Here is a 17,445-nt window from a genome sequence, read left to right as displayed (position 1 = left end):
ACAGTGTTTAATAATTTTCTAATTTATTTAAATAAGTTAACAGATTGTCGATCAAAAGACAAGAACTACACTCTTCTGAAGTTTATAGTTGAACAAATGTACCAACAGGAACCAGACCTGCTGAACATAATGGATGACCTTCTACCTATCACCAAAGTTCCAGATGGTAAGAATCTGTTTTTTGTTGAGGGAGAAAGTAAGAGAGAGGAGTCGTATGGTGCTGTGGTATTCAGGAATATAGAGGGCCAGACCTACCAAGTGTTATGCATTTGGCATAAGACTGGCATATTCAGGGTCTGTCTTACGTTGTCACGATTAAGGGCCAAAATGTCTCACGTCTGCAAATTTTGTCTAACAAGGAATTGCTGAATGAGGGCTCACTTTAGATATTTTTAATATCAGGATTAATATACAATAACTTTTTAAAAAGATTCTGGCTGTATTGTCACAAGAATGAAAAGATATTAATGAGTAGGGGGAAGGAGAAAAGGTATTGAGGCTGCCATTTTCAGAGCCTATTTTATTGATCAGGTTTGATATTATAATAGTCAACAAGATAACTTTATTGATTGTGAGTGTTTTTATGTTTATATAACATTTTTATGTTCGATGAATGATGATAAAAATAAATCAAATGTAAATAATATTTTTTTAGCATCGATCAAGGCATTACAAGCAGAAGCAGAGATTATGAAGAAAGACCTATGTAAGATCCGCAAAAATGCTTCCATTCTTCTCAACCATGAAGAGGCTTCAGAAGAAGATGCTAATTTTTGTGCACAAATTAATGTAAGGTTTTTATATTATTTCATGATTGATTTTCACATTGAGAAGTAATGGTAGTTCTAATTTTCGGTGTAATTATATTACTTTTCAGTGTATTGATAGTAATAAATGTACATGGAAGCCTTGAAGGTTAACACATTTGTTTTGCAGGAGTGGCATCTCCCCCTCTCCCCTCCCACTTTAACCCAACACAAAACTTAGCACAATCTGGCACAATTGCTATGGAAAGGTTGATGGACACTCTAACCTATGAGGTTACAACTGTTTTAGATTTACCTTTTTCTTTCATAAATAAGCATCAAAAAATAACCTTATATATAATTTAAGATTATTTGATATATTTATTGCATATGTAATATTTGGGGAAAATATATCCTAATGAGAAAGTCAAAGGGAGTACATTAATTTTGCTCTCATAGATTAGCCGGTAGTCAGAAGGTACTGGGTCGTACCCCAATGGGGACAATACATTTTTTTCTTTAACCACCATATATCATAACACGTCAGGTATGGCAAAACATCACTTCCACCATATATCATTTATAATATTTTTTCCTCAATTAAAACAGTATTTGTCATGTTATATTCTTCATCAGTTATAATTATTGCATTATATTTAAAGCAATCAGTCTTCATGTGCATTCTAGTTTTGTATTAATGTTTTTATGAATAGAGTATATTTAATTATTTTTCAGTCATTTGTTGAGCATTATGATGCTAAAATGGCAACCTTGTCAAGCAAGAGTGAAGAGATGGGTACAGCATACACTTTAGTTTTAGTAAGTCAATCAAGTAACTCATTATCAGTCATACATTGCTTCATCCCTATATTCGTTATCCCTCCATTCATTCATTCATTCATTCATTTATCCATGCATTCATTTAATCATTAATTCTTTTATCCTTCCCTTTAGTGATTTATACCTCTCTTCATCCATTCATTCATTTATTTATTCATTCATCTACCCATCTATCCATTCATTCATTCATTTATTCTTTTATCCCTTCAGTATTCTTCCCTATATTTTATTATTCAGTTAACCATACACACATTCATCTCTCCATAAAAGTCTTGAACAAACAAGCACATAATTGTTCTTATATAGCTGTGTCTAACAAATATATAACAAAAGCATTCAATTAAAATGCTAATATACACAATCAACCAGACTGAATAATCCACCCCCTACTGCCCATAGACTATGTTCCTGTTGTATTATTTTTATACATATAATTGATGTTCTTTTGATATTTGCAGACCCGGTTTGGAGAGTCTTTGAACACCGACTCTGAAGAACTCTTTTCAGGTGTTAATGCTTTTATTAAAGACTTCCAAAAGGAAGTTGATCTTCTGGTGGCAGCTGATGCAGCAGCCTTACACAGGTAGATCATTTTGATCTTTTCAGAATTTTTTTTTTCCCTGGTCCAACGTGTCGTGGCTAATGAGAGGCTCCTTCCCACCCATGGTGTTGTCTCTGGTAGTAATCAAGAAGGAGATTTAATATGATTATTAACTTTGAAGTCTATAAAGCATTGTTATGTCTTGTTTTTACATGGTTAATGAAAGATTATATATCTGTATGTATATTGCATGCTATTTTTTTTAAATTATATTCTTTTATTACTTTACTTTTTTTTAGTGCAACAAAATTCCAGTTGTCGCAATCCATGAAAACAGACACATTCTCAGAGTCGGAGGAATGTAGCACACTTGAAAGATCGAGTTCGGTTAGTAGTATGGAGAGTCAGACTATATTCCGTTCGCCATCTGGTACGCCGACGCACGTCCAAGAGTTACGCAAGGCATTTGGTGAGAAAGCAAGGAAAGAGGCTGGTATGTCTACGTTTGAAAAGGAGCTTAGGCGGGTTAACAAGAAGGAAAAGCCAAAGACCAAAAAGGAATCATCAAGCAAAAATGGTGCTAAGGTACGCGATACTATACTAAGCTGATAGAATCAAAAGAATAACTTACCACCCAAATTTCCACTGTAAAAGCACATAGGTCTTTACATTATGCGTTATATAAATTCCCAGTCATTATTATTACCAAACTTTCTTTCTTTTTCTTAGACTACTTATTATCTGTCATCATCATCATCAACATACATCATTATCTAACATCATCATTTGTTTGTTTTTGGTCTTCCATGCTGTAATGACTTTTTTCTTCAACAGAATCTCTTCATCTTGCCATTTAATTTTTTCTGTCACTCGTTCACTTCTGGTAATCTCTAATCCACTAATTGGATTTTTCATGTTTGTAGATGAATTACTACTTTTTTAATTACCTGTACTTTTTATTATTGTTCATTGAAAATATTTTTTTTCCCCAGAAATCAAACAAAAAACCAACCAAAGAGGGATATATGGAAAAATTAAGCTCAGGCCGAAATCAAACTTGGAACAAACGCTATTTTGAGTTGGCACAGACCGGCCATTTACATTATTCCAAGAAAAAGAATGACCGCAGTGTTGAGTCCATATACTTACGTGATTGCCCATGCACCGTGGAAGGGGAAGATGAACGTATCATTGTTTTAGAGACAGAAGAACGTGTCTACAAATTCCGGGCGCCTTCAAAAACTGAGTCTGTGAATTGGATGACAGGAATACTAGCCTATACAGGCAGGAAATGAAAACTTTAATTGTGTAGTTGAAGGTGTTTGTTGGCACTGCACCAATTTCACAATACACCTTTAATAAAATGTGTGTTTCAGGAACTAGCCAACATATTTTGAAGAACATAGTGCTCATTCTTAAACACATCACTATATTACATTTGTTTTTTCTATCAATATGATTATACAAGTTTTTATCACTAGTAAATCAGGACTTTTTACAAGGAATAAAAGTTGCAATTGCTTTGGTTAGGAGAATATTTTGCAAAGATTGAACCCAGAATTTTGGGATTGAAACAGACATGACAACCACTCAGATTTCGGCGGAGTTACTCCATTTATTCAAGCAAAACTCTGCACTCCAATTTTGGGTCGACAATCTCTGCTTTTTACGCATTACGGCCGGCTGAAATAAATCAGCATTTTCCAATAATAAAATCGATTGATTTTATTATTTAGATTTAGAAAAGAACAAGACCAGTTAATTTCATCCTGAACAACTGTATATGAAAAAGTAATTTGTGCTCCTAGTCTCATACGGAGGTATTGCTGATGTAAAGTTATTTATGAGTCAAAATGCCATTTAAAATATGCCAATAATACCTGATCACATTGGTACCATATGTGTTAGGAAAAAATTTAACATACTCCGCTGACATTGCCAAAACTCCTCAAAAGGTTTTCAGACTACTCTTGTTGGCCTTGTAGGGTTGGCCTGTCTGTTCAAAGGGGAGTGCACTAAACCACTACATGATTTATTTTTTGTGAGTTCATTTTTCTTTTGGGCACTGAATCCCTATTATAAATTAAATATCCGTTGGAGTGTCTCCTTTGATGTGACTCATCACCTTTGACCAGAACTTAATATTCATTCAAGCAGAACATGTTCCGGGGTCCCAAGATCTAAGATCACTTCCAGGAGCTTTCTTAACACATCAAGCTTTATTTTGCTATCACCAGCTGACATCCAGAGACAATTGATAATACAGTAGTAGAAACATTGGAATATAATTAATTTTCAGGAGATATGTTACAGTAGTTGCACGAGACTTAGGACCCCTGATATTAAGAAAAACAAAAAAGTTTTCACTCTCAAGTATTTCAACTGTTTTGTCAAACAATTAATTCAATGACAGTAGTAAAACTTCTGCAGTAAAAACTCACTGTACATTTGTAAAATATTTGAATACCAACTTGCTATGACATATTTATTGTTATAATCAAGTGCTTTGTGTAAATATATTGAAATAATAGATTTCAGAATGATTTATCAATATTGAAAACTGAAATTTATTATTTAGTGAAAATGTATAGTGTGATTTGTTAACAATTACATTTATATAGATTTTTTTATGTGACCTTATAGACTTTTATTGCATAGTTAAGTCTTTTTTTAGTAAGAGCTAGAGCATATATTCAAATTTTATTTTCGATATAATCTTTTTCTTTTAAATTCGTTGTACATATAGGATTTATTATCGATTGGCAATCCCCGATTCATATTTATAAATAAATAATAAAAATAACATATGCTTTCTGTTGGGTCCTACTATTTTTTGATGAATTATATGTTATACAATAATACCTTCTCATTTAGTAAATTAAGTCAGTTTTATTGTCAGATTGTGTAACATGAGACAAATAATGTTTCCATATATTTAAAGGATATGATAAAATTAATTAAGTAGCTGCCAAAAATTGGCAATTTTATGTTTTAAGATTTTATTATTGATTAGCATCACTGGTAAGGCTGAGCCTATGGTGTTGCTAATAAAACAGATCAGTGGTAGTACCAGACATTCTTCCGGCAAGTTGCGAAGGTTCTCAGTGAGGAGACTAAACCCACCCAGCATATTTGAAGCTGATGATGCAGCCTAGGAATAGTCACTCTCAGACTGTCAAGATACTTTTTGAAATGAACGGCTTCTTCCCGGACAGGACATCCAGGGTTCCACAATGGGGATCCTGTGTTCTTGGACACTGGCACCACCACTCAAACCAATTACTGCAGATGTCTTCCAAGTTGTCTTCCTAAATGTAAATGTTCCTATGTACTCACGTTAGCAATCATGAATGTATTCAGTTATTGATTAGAAAATTTTAATCAAGTTTAAAGATTAAACAGTATGCAGATGTTTATTGTACAGATCTGTTGTGCTCCATTTCTAATTGATACTTTAGTAAAATTTATTGAGAGTTTGATTCTGATATGTAGTAAACTTTCGAATTTTGCACAATATTATAATAGACAAGTATGCAATTCAGAATAAAATTATTTTTACAGAGATTTTTTTTTTCTATTTGTGATGTGGTGCAACTATGAATTTATTTTTCTTTTCACTGGGTATCCTGTTCAGTAGATATTTACTGTTCTCTCACAGGGCCTAGTAAGGCTTTAATAATAATGATGATTGGGTGAGGGGTGCTAGATCAATCCACTATTTATATTGGATTTAGTAGCACACATCTATTTCTGAAACAACTGCTCAAGGTGTTTTTTTCCAATGGTCACTGGATACAAAATAATTTGCATACACAATGTGAAAACATCATCTATTCCCTGGAGTGTAATTCAGTACTACAAGTTACCTAATCATTCACTCTCTACCAGATCTCTGCTTTTTGTAGCACATGTATCGGTCAAATCTGATACTACTATTCTTCCTACCTAAGCTGGAGCAGATGCAGGGGGTGAAAATATATTATGTTTATGCAAATTTTTGCATGATTGGAAAGAAATGCTAGTGGCCCTGGTATGGACCACTACGTCACTTGTTTTGTGAATGATGTGCAAATGAGCCTACAGTGTACAATAGTTTGTACTTCTAATCAAAGAAGACCAGTTCAACTAATAATTGGCAAACGTGCCACTCAAACCAGCGTTTACCTTATAAGCTTGGCAATCAAGTTTCCTTGTCCACTGGCTTCAGAAAGACAATTGTGCTGTACTATTAAGTTGAATTAAAATGTTTCAATCTAACTTTCCCAAGGTAGTTACTAGATATTTATAATAATTGATTAATATCATATAGAAAAAAAAAACCCTGGTCTTGTAACCTCTAAACATATAGTACTGTACTTCTGTGTCACTGACAGTTCCACAGCAAGTATTTTTCTAGACACGTATTTTTTAATTGTATTTGGCTACGTTCAGACTTGGAGATAAGCCAGGCTTAGATTAAGCTAGGCTCAAGGTTAAGCCCGGCGTTCAGACTTGCTGGATTAGCCATGCACGAGAACCAGAAGTTAAATTTACATATTCATGAACTGGAACCAGGAAATGATTTTCAAAACATTGCATGCGAGACGTATTTTTGCTTACAGCATGCCAGCCACTACATCATTGAACGCTGATTGATCAATTTCTGTACACCTAGACTAGCATCTACAGTATAGCAACCACGCCCGGCTTGAGATAAACCACCTAGTACAGACTGGAAGGTGGATAAACCTGGTGAGTTGAGCTGGGTTTATCCACCTAGTCTGAACTAGGCCTTAATATTCTGACATTTATAGGTCATTAAAACACTTTTTTTTCAATGCAAACCATTTCACTCCAAATTATCAATTTCTGGTCTGTTAGTTATAAGTCTGTTTTATTTAGAAACTTATGCAGACAAAAAAAATGAACTTACATTTTTTTAAAAACTTAGGAATATGTAGCAGATCGGCACAAACAAGCCAATATTTGGGTGAAATATGACTTCTTCATGCCTATATATATGGCCACATCACAGAAATTTGTCGCATAAAATTTGAATGTGGACAGAGTTTTAAGCTCTGTTCACACTATCATGTTTTATGGGACAAATACATGTGACTTGCCCATATGTGTCATGTGACTTGCCCATATGTGTCATGTGACTTGCCCATATGTGTCATGTGACATCATCATGCCAATATATAGGCAAATCAGTGTGGTCAGATTTTTAGATTTTTTTTCTTGACAGCAAGTTCTAAAGGTTCTACTACAGAACAAAGATCAAATAAATGTATTAACTCCCATTCTTCTGCATTATGTGGGCCAACAGTGAATATGCAAACACACAACTGCCTAAAAATTGAATAAATACAAATATATCTGAGGCACAACAGCAAACTTTCAACATAACATAACTCATTTTGTCTTTTCCAATTATTTAAAGCTATCTTCATGGTTAACTTTATATGTGACAAAGACCAGCCAAACCAGTCACAAAAATAGATTTTTAGTTATTAATACAGGGTTAAAGAGTAAAATGAGAGCTATAAAATGGTAAAAGAATCATTTAAGTTCAACATTTTGTTATGAAATTACAGAAGTTTAAACATACAGCTATGTAAGAACAATATTTGAGAAATCAGTCTCCAAAGTTTTATGATTTTGGGCTTTTCCAGGCAGAAACCATCAGCAAATCTTTAAAAGATGTAGTTTTAACATTAAACATGGGGAAAATAATAGCACAGCATGATATATAAAGGATTTGTTTGGCTTGTCTTTGCCACATATATTTTCCCTTCCTTATAATTTGAAACATGTTACACATAATAAATCCGATGAAAATAGATATGATAGAGGCTAACTACATGTGTATACAACCAAACAGTTAAATTTGCTTTATTTACCAATGCACTGGACAACATAGATCCTAAAAGGCTTTACAAATTCCAATGCTAAATCATTTTAATTGTGAATAAGAGAAATTACAGATTAAAGTGAGCAATGGAACTAAAATATAATTCATAGTCTTTTACATTGTGAGCCCAATGCTATTCTTGATTATTATGATCAACAATTATTATTATTGGATAAATGGAAAATTATATTCACCAAAATGTGATTAATGTTTTATTTTTTGTTTCCAATCAAAAGAAATAATTACAATATTTAGAATGACAATGTTAAATACTCTTAATATGCTCACTGTTATTATTAACCAGAAACATAACATTATTGACTTCCACAGCAAAGCCTAGAAAATACAGAATCCTGTATTCTGCATTATTACTAACTACCAAACATTTGGAGTTTTACAAATATCTCCTGTACATTAGACAAAAAAGATACATAACAGGTTAGCAAGTATATTTAAAATGAATGTTCATTGTATAACAACATTAAATCAGATTAACATCCAAGAATATAGATGGTGAAAGATTCAAATCTGTTAATTTTGTATAAACAAAATAATACGGATACACAGTTCCTACGAACAACTAGAGGCACCCATCAAATAAAATCATATGCCAAATTTATTAATAATTTAGATTTAAAAACAATGCATTTACCTAAAACCTATAATGACTGACGCTAACTTGTGCAAGCATTCATAATGTTATTGTTTTACATGAAATACAAACCAGAAAAAAACTGTTTGGAATTAAATTGTCAGTAACTATGCACTCACACATCCTGTATATATCGTTTCTATTCCATTTCTACAGCACTACATGGTTGCATTCTATAAATGCCGAATGGAAATTTTCTCCCTCACTCTTTGCTAACAAGCAATTTTGGTTTTACCTATCTTTTCTCTTTAATCAAGTTCTTATTGCTCCCAAATATAGCCACAGCATTCTGTTTAAGAAAGGACACTATAATTGCAAAGGAAACTTAACGATAGATCTAGCTATCCATCCATCCTTACGAAACTGATGCTATTGCAATACGGTAACAATGCACAATCAGAAAATATTGTAGTTGTTGGGACACAAATCAACGCTTAATTTGTTGAATGACATTCATGTTTGTTTGTTGAATATGATGAATATTTACGATATATATGTGAAAGGTTCCCACAAACCAACAAAGTTGCAAGGTGAGAAAATCAGTAAAGTTGCGAGGTTGGAAATCAACAATTTTTGATATCTGGGGAAAAAAAACCAAATTTAAAAACTACACACTACAATTTTTTATATTGTTTTAACACATGCTATAGCATACTTTGTTCACTGTTTGTGCTGTCATGCGTAACTTGTACAACCTCTACATACATATTATTTTGATGATGTTTTTCTCAGTGTATACCAACAATTTTATTTGCTCCTTGGTTACATGCTGTGTACACATTACTAAATTGAATTAATGAACACTTTCAATTTGCCCACATATGGGCGATATATGGCATTACCAAGCTAATATATGGGCAAATTCCAGATAATTGTTGCATAAACTCGAAGTTATATATTTCTACAGAATACCTTGCAACTTTATCCTGGTTTTGAGAATAATAATAAGAAGCTAGTGCATCTGATACCAATTCCAGTACCGGAAATATTTAGCTAGGTTATTTATTTCAGGCGCATCTCATGGAATCATTAGAATAAGTCCTTATCAAATGGACAAACATTTAACTAGTTTACATCAACATTAGTTTCCTACCTCTTCGCTTAACATATTGAGGCTAAGTTACCTCCAAGTGCTATTATCCACGGACCGAACATTTATTAAACAAAGACCCAAATAATCGCACATTTTTATATTTTGTGATTAAAAATGCTAATTTGATGTGTATTTTTTGTCTTTGTTTATTTTTCTCAGGTTGAAGCAAAAGGTACTTATTAGCTATTTTCACTGTACACTGATCCTTCTGGTGGTTGAGGTAGCTTCATATTTTCTTTTAATCCCATCGTTCTTCTAAACTCACTTAAAAGGCTCTTCATAGTATAACTCCTCTGCCATTTAGCCAATGCATGGAATGACCTTGGATCAAGCTATAAAATCAACGATCAAAATCAGATTTATTTATTTAATTTTATCCAAATATAACATAAAAATTTATATAGGACAGTCCGCCTGGTACAAAAGAGTACACTCTGGCTCTTAGCTCGCATATGGACGTTTTAAAAATTTTCAAAAACAATGTGAACTCAAGTTCACAATAACTTCCAGAACTGAGTCAGTGTCGATCTCTCTATGTGAACATCTATAAGCATATACTCCACATAAGGTGGTATTCTGGGTTCCAGTGGTTTTCACCTTTTGTCTTTTACCATCCACAACCGAGGCAGTGACACAGACTAATATACTAATACTAATTTATAGTATGTTCAATGTTCACATGTATGCCTAAGGTTAATTATTGGGAGGGAAAATTGACAAAAAAAATTTTTTGTAAAAAGTAGTTTTACATAGCACCGTAGTTTTATATAGCGCCATATTCATCAAATGCTCAGGGCGCTTGAGATAACTAGGAACTCGATCAATGACTTTCTTTGCCCCTAAAGGTCCCTTCGTACTGGGTTCTTTATAGTGCATATGAGCCATTGTATACACTGGGCCTACGGTTAGTCCTTATCCGAGAAGAATTGTTCTACGATACGATACGATATTCTTTATTGTCATTTGAACAACAGGGTACAAATGAAATTCAAGTGATTGATCAAGGTACAATTTCAGAGAGGAATAAAGAAAAAAGTAAACTAACAAGAAACTCCAAAGAGACATATTCAAATAACTTAAATCTAATGAATCATATTGAATCTTAATGAATCTTATTGAATCTTATTGGTGGGTGTGGAGTCAGGATCAGGAAAGACATCACCATGACCCTCCGGCTACAGGAATAGGGGACAGCGCTGCCCTGAATCTGCCACCAGAACCATAGGCGAGCGTGCTGTTCGAACCAGCGTTGATATAAAGGCTGTAGGTTGCGGCGCCCCTGCTAACCGCTCGTCTATTCGATTTGCACATCAGTATTGGTATTATCGTTCTTGAGTTGCTTTTTGCAGAACCATTGTGTGCTAGATATGTGGTATTTTGTGGGTATTTATGAGCAGTGGTTTATCTATGGGAGTGCGCGGGGTGGGGGTGCACACCCCTCCAAAAAATTGCTTGCGCACCCCCAGTAGCCCCATAAAAATCAGTCAAGTAATTAAAAATCACCTTATTTTGTGAATTAGCGCCTCTCAACTGACCATTGTTCCCCCCATTTCACTTATGCGCCCCCATCAGCACCCCCATTTCAAGACTTCTACATACGCCACTGCTTAAGAGAGAGTACTGTAACAACTGAAACAGATTCATTTTAAAAACCAAGTAAAGTAAAATAGCTTACTGATCCATTTGCAGCTACTCCACTTATGTTTATTCTCGTTAAAAAACGTACAGTTGGCGGTGCATCTGGATATTTGGGGCCGCATACCATTTGCAAGCTGTAAATTCTTCCTTCATATGGTGTCTGTAAAGAAAAAAGATTACTAGTGAAATAAGCTTCAGTTTTAAAGCATGTAATTATAATTTACTAGTACTATATAGCACTATCATAATATTATTAGGATTAGACTTTACTATACAGTAAGTTGGCAAGCTTCTGATATCTTTTGTTTGAGCAGAGTTAAGGATAGTGTTTACCTGTCAGTTATTTTAAAATATGTGATATACAGACAGAATATCAAAAAGATTTTAAAAAGGTCAAAAGGATTGTAAAAAAGACAACTGATTGGAAAATTATATAATAAGGCAATTAATTCAATTTAAAAATACTGTATAATGAAAAAAATTTATATTTGTTAATAGAAGGACTTTAAAAATAAACTACCTTAAAATAAAAAAAAGTTAAAAAGTTAATTATTTTAATTAAAATAATCCACCGGGCTGGAGATGATATAACAATAATTAATATTATTGGCTTTAAAGCACGATTAATACAACTGCGGCACCTTGCATATTATGTGCAGATCAAGGAAATACATAAATTTTGAAATGCTGCCTCAAAAAATTGCTAAATTATAAAAATGGAAAAAAATATGATAATATTTTAATTTCAAAATGCTGCCTCGCAATAAGGAGACACTCAAAAACAAAATTCAATCTAGATGTAGATTACACTTACGGCACTACAGTATTCTTCTGACATGGAGAATAACTACATGTGAATTTATAAAATAATGTGGGTTAATACACTCTATAATATAGACTGAAGTTACAGTGACCTTATTTATTGTTTTATAACAGTAATTATTCCTAAAATTTACAGCATTCATTTTAAAAAGAAGCCCGCTTCTTTACTTCGCAACAAGTAGCCTTGACAAGAAGGCCACCTCAAAAAGAAGCCCATCCAAAGTTCGGGAAAAAAAAAAAAAGAATCCCGGGGCTTCTATTATATCATCTCCAGCCAGGTGGATTATTTTTCCTATTTTATGTTTCTTTTTTGTTCCTGTTTCTCTTTCGGTTTGGAGAGCCACTTGACAGTAAATTAGTATACTCTTGGTTATCCTGTCTTCCCGAGTTTGAAACTGTTTTGTGTGTTCAATAGACAAAATAAATGAAATGAAAATGAAATATTCAAGGTTTTAAGGTAAAAATACTGTTGCAATACAAAGCATTTTTATGTGGCTATGTCAACATGGAAATTATTTCTAATGGCAAAACAAATTTGTGCTTTGAGCAGCTTGTAGAAAGAAAATGGGATGAGATACTTGAGTTTTACAGGTTAAAGGTACTAATTTTCAGCTTTGTTTCATGTTAATCATGCTCTGTTGTAGGGCATTACAAAACACAAATCAATAACCTGAAAAGCATATTTGAAAATTTTGAAGTGCCCCAACTGCAAGGAGCTAGTAGGAACATTTATTTTGCACTTAGACATTGCTGTATGATAACTGTTGATTACTTCAGCCAAATTCCACCAAATTCCAAGTGACCTCTATCCCCATTCGTTCATTTGACATAGAATGAAACTGATAATTTTTGAATGAGTGGAGGCATTTTATCAAGACAATTTTACAGTTTAGAAAGGGCAAAACATGCATATTTTTTTTTTATTACTGCGAAGTAATAGCCTAGTAAGTGTAAATTGACCAAAAAATATTAGTTTATCAACCAAAGCTGTATAATGTGGGGACCACAATCACATGGCAGGGATGAAATTATCGCATTGTATCTGCGTGTAACCTCTCGTAATCTGCTCGTAGGTACGTTTTGAACGTAGCTATGAACCACTACGAAGGTCCTTGTTATTTTAATTAGCTTTGCAATGATCGTAGGCTGGATCGTCGGGCTGATAAACAATGCGTAAACAATATTGAAATATAGTTTACCAGCTTTCGACATGTGAGCAATGTTGCAATTTACTAATAAACAATGTTAGAACTTTATTGTTCTGTTATTTCCTACCTTGATATTAAATCGATCATGTTTTAAAACTGTGTTTAGTTCGCTAGCTAGGTAACCTAGTAGGCCTTCGGTATGTTTGAATTTTGATGTCATTTAGGCCTACATTTTCCTCTATAGAGGAGGAGAGCAGACAGTGATTATACTGGTTAACTTTCCAATTCGGAGAATTTAAATTTGATATTATTGTTCTGGTAGTAGGAATTTTCTTCTTTAAAATAATAATACTGATGACAAATCATCTACAAATTATTACGATTTCTAGATAAAGATCCCTTTGTATATTGTTTACCGTAATTTGAAGCAGAACCTGCAAAGCAATCCAATACTAATGGAAATATAGAAATCACTACCTTGCCAAATTAAGGCTAGTCAAGCTAGACCGCATGTCCTTCGTTTTTTACTCACTGTCGCTCACAGCTTTTCAACATTTGCCACGAGGTTAACCTTTAACACACTTTACTGTGTTCTGATTGGCGTGCACTCTGACATCCGATGCTGGATTTTCGGGGTTATTGAACTGCCACAACATGCTAAGTTTTATTTCCCACTGTGTTTTCCATGTGACATTCGGTAATTTTACAACCTACGGACATTAACTCTCCTTTATATTTATTACTTATCTTACTAAATCAAGACTATAAAATATTATTTGATGAACAATCTTTTCACATGTGTGTATTGTCATTGAAGACATAATTTTTTGACATTTAAAAGAGGTAAAACAATTGTAAATAAAAAATAGGCTAGACCTAGGCTAGGCTAACTAATTAAAAAAATAATACAGCAGTACAAACAAGTTCCTGTCGTGGACAGCGAGTGGAAGAGGAGACTCCCATGAAGTCAAGTGTACGTTTTTCTTATTGAAAAACAGCTCCATACTTTAAATTAACGATCTAAACTTGTGCTTTATCAAGCAATACATTGTTTATTCCAGTAAGCTACAGCAGTCTTTCTGCACATACAAATAAACAATATGCTTTTGCTTCAGAGGTTCGCTTCGCATAGCCTTGCTTAGATTGTTTATATCAGGCTACGATGTATCTACGAAGCCTGCGCGAAGGTTAGATTGTTTATATCAGGCTACGATGTATCTACGAAGCCTGCGCGCAGGTAAAATTGCAAATAGTTTGTGGCGGTACAGTAGGTGTTGATTCAAACCATCTAAAATGTTTGGTATAGCCCCCTAACGAAAAATCCTTTTCTGAACTTGTCTTTAATGTAAACAAAAGTGCTGTCATCACTTTGAGTACTCACCCTTGGGGGGCCAATGATCATACCATTCCATACTTTTAATTCCAAGTCGTCATCATTAGCTAAGCCCCAACTTATCAACCCATCTCCACCACCTTTCTGGCCATCTTCCAATTCTTCCAGTAGTCGAAAATTGCGAGGAACTGTCAGGAGAAAAAAAAAATAACAGCATTAAATGTAGAGACTAAAAACATGAACTGGAAATGTATTGAACGATACAACCTATCTCCAGGGACAAAACTAAATAAAACTTGGGGAAAAAAAGCAGAAAAGTTTTCTGACTGGCTGAAAGAGAAGTAGAGTCGAAATACCAATTCAATTATTAACTTGGATTAATTAATGTAGGAGCAGTTGCATTTGGAAGTTAAATCCAGGACATTTAGTCATTCCTAAGGTCACGAGTTTAATTCTCCATCTGGCCGATTGCTTATTTCAAAAAAAAAAAAGGAAACTGACGTTTGTACTATTCAACATTAGCCAGATCTGTTGTATGTTTACACATCAGACCTACAGCAGACCTACATATTTTCTCACGATATCGTACCTGTAAGCCATCAGCAGCCTGGGCCTGCTGGTCTAGTCTATAAATACCAGACATATACCAAGATTTTGGGCGCACAGCCATTAGTTGATAAGTTGAGTTGGACAGCATGAAGTGTCTAGTAATTACTTTCGAGTACGAATATGAACAGCAGCCATTAGGCCGACTTCAAAATAGGCATAGCTATTTCGTTTGCGCGTGTGGGGAAGGCAATAATCTGGACAGACTAAGAAAGGGTAGTTACATTGGGATTTAAAGTTGTTAAAGTAATTAAAAAATCATTTACTAAGTGATGATGATAATGTGCATATAAAATCCAAATCTTGTAAAACTAAAGTTAAAAATTAAGGGTTTAGGGCCTACAAAATGAATCATTTTCCCGTCTCAAAAATTTCGCCGTCTAGGAGATTCTCTATAAGTTATTCGTCCCCTCTTCCCATGCTCAGAGTAATATAGGCCTACAGTGCTTGTCTTTCATGGAGAGGTAAGCAATTTCTTATTTATTTTGCAAAAAATGAAATGAGGATGTGTCAGGCTGTAAAATATTCCCCGCAAAAAAATATTAGGCCCAGAAATCTGTCGCCGCGAAGATCTGCAAATGGGTACAAACATACGGTATGGCCACCCACCACCCAAAAAAAAAATAACGTCATAAAACACAGTCCTAGCGTGTGGCTGAGAACTCGTGTATTGTGGGAATCAACCATGCCTGAGAAATTTTTACTTGCAGTAGTTGTTTTAATTCTTGCAAATTAAAAAAAGAAAGAAAAACATTTTTGCGTGATCAATGCAGTATGCATGTACATTAGGCCTTTTAATGTTGTAGAACCTTAGCAAAAATACTTTGCTTTCGTGTTATTTTTTATGATTATTGCACAATAATATTGGTACAAGTAAAATGGTCTTCAGGACAAGTGCATTTTTCAAAGGTACTTGTCCGGGGACAAGTGAAAAAATATGAAATTCCCTTATGCCTGCATCGAACGGGATTAATAAAACATATCAAACCGTCTAACAATCAATTCACATGGACCAAAACATGTAAATCATCCAAAAGTACATGGTTAGTCAAACATCAAATAGTGAGAATATTATACATTTTGAAGGACTGAAAACTCAATAGTAGCCTACAGCAAATGTTTTTTCTATTTTTTTCCCCAAAAAACTATGACTAAGCAGAAAGTTTCCAGGAATAGTTGATTCCCACGATCAACCAGTTCTTTCTAGATTTTATATCACCTACAAACCAGAACACCTGTCAGTTGATAAAGATCTCTGATAGGGATCGAAACATTCTGAGTAAAGCCGGTTACTCACTGCGTGCGACAGCGACGCAATGAAGAACGCACGCAAAGACGGGGACCCAATGGGATGTCTTTGAGGATCCATTCAGATTGCCACTGACAATCAGCAGACGGCGTTGCATCGTCTATCGCTCACCGGAAGCAAATGTGGATTCGTTGTGCGACGGTTGTACGTCGCATTGAGTGTTGAGTTCTCCGTTTCCATTTCAGCTTTACAAAAAAATGAAAATTTGTCACCTATTGTTATTATTATTATTATTTTTATTATTATCATTATTATTACTATTTTTCATTTTTTACTTTTATAACATAAATTTTTTTAGCCTGATTTTGCCTGTATTTGAAAGTTTTATTTATTTGAATTGTGTCCCAATCTTTTTATTATTGAATATGTATGTTATACTAGAAATTGCAAATTGCAAGTGAAGTGCTGCGAAGTACAACTGCATATAAATGTTCTTAGAACAAAATTATTTATGCGAGTCAAGTGAAAATAATGAATAATAAAAATATAACAAATAATATGAGACGTGACCCATTGTCTATATTAGAACACTTCTCATTGGGTAACAAAGTCGTAATTTTTCATTTTTGTCAAAAAGTGTCTATAGTGGTGAATTATGGTTTAGGTTTTTTTTTAATAAAGTTTCAAAATTTTCTATGTATGTGGAAAATGTAGTTAATTACCAAAGGTTACAATTTTTATTTTGAAGACTGCATGGTCTAGGAAGTGTGCATTTTTTTATGGGGCAAGTTTCCAAGGGCGGGTTTTCTAGGGGCGAGTTGACTGCCAAAGAGTGTTGCCAAAGTGCGAGCCAGCGTGTTATTTGTTCACAAGTGCGAGACATC

At 33.9% G+C, this 17,445-nt stretch overlaps 2 protein-coding genes across 3 annotated transcripts in view; one reads left to right on the top strand and one right to left on the bottom strand.

The window, feature by feature from the left end:
- Positions 1-5,689, top strand: part of LOC117117217 (formin-J-like) — a gene marked incomplete at its 5' end in the record, with an annotated part of 49,117 nt that extends 43,428 nt beyond the window's left edge. For both annotated transcript variants that reach the window (XM_033261454.1, XM_033261453.1), the window contains 6 exon segments: positions 37-166; positions 656-789; positions 1,482-1,565; positions 2,045-2,169; positions 2,427-2,712; positions 3,120-5,689. In XM_033261454.1, coding sequence (XP_033117345.1) covers positions 37-166; positions 656-789; positions 1,482-1,565; positions 2,045-2,169; positions 2,427-2,712; positions 3,120-3,422 — 1,062 coding nt within the window.
- A 1,276-nt stretch (positions 5,690-6,965) lies between these two features.
- The window catches only part of LOC117117223 (ubiquitin-conjugating enzyme E2 variant 1-like), a 12,657-nt gene continuing 2,177 nt past the window's right edge, over positions 6,966-17,445 (bottom strand). The window contains exons 2-4 of the mRNA XM_033261464.1: positions 14,755-14,894; positions 11,441-11,563; positions 6,966-10,097 (exon numbers count right to left, since the gene is read on the bottom strand). Of these exons, the coding sequence (XP_033117355.1) occupies positions 9,945-10,097; positions 11,441-11,563; positions 14,755-14,894 (416 nt within the window). The 3' untranslated portion in view covers positions 6,966-9,944. The remainder of the gene's footprint in view (positions 10,098-11,440; positions 11,564-14,754; positions 14,895-17,445) is intronic.

This window comes from Anneissia japonica, unplaced genomic scaffold, assembly GCF_011630105.1.
Source record: "Anneissia japonica isolate Jap-2015-1 unplaced genomic scaffold, ASM1163010v1 scaffold287835_len3118868_cov185, whole genome shotgun sequence".
In the NCBI taxonomy this organism is placed as follows: Eukaryota; Metazoa; Echinodermata; class Crinoidea; order Comatulida; family Comatulidae; genus Anneissia; species Anneissia japonica.
Note: the sequence above shows the minus strand (reverse complement) of the source record. Positions and strands in the feature narration are given on the sequence as shown.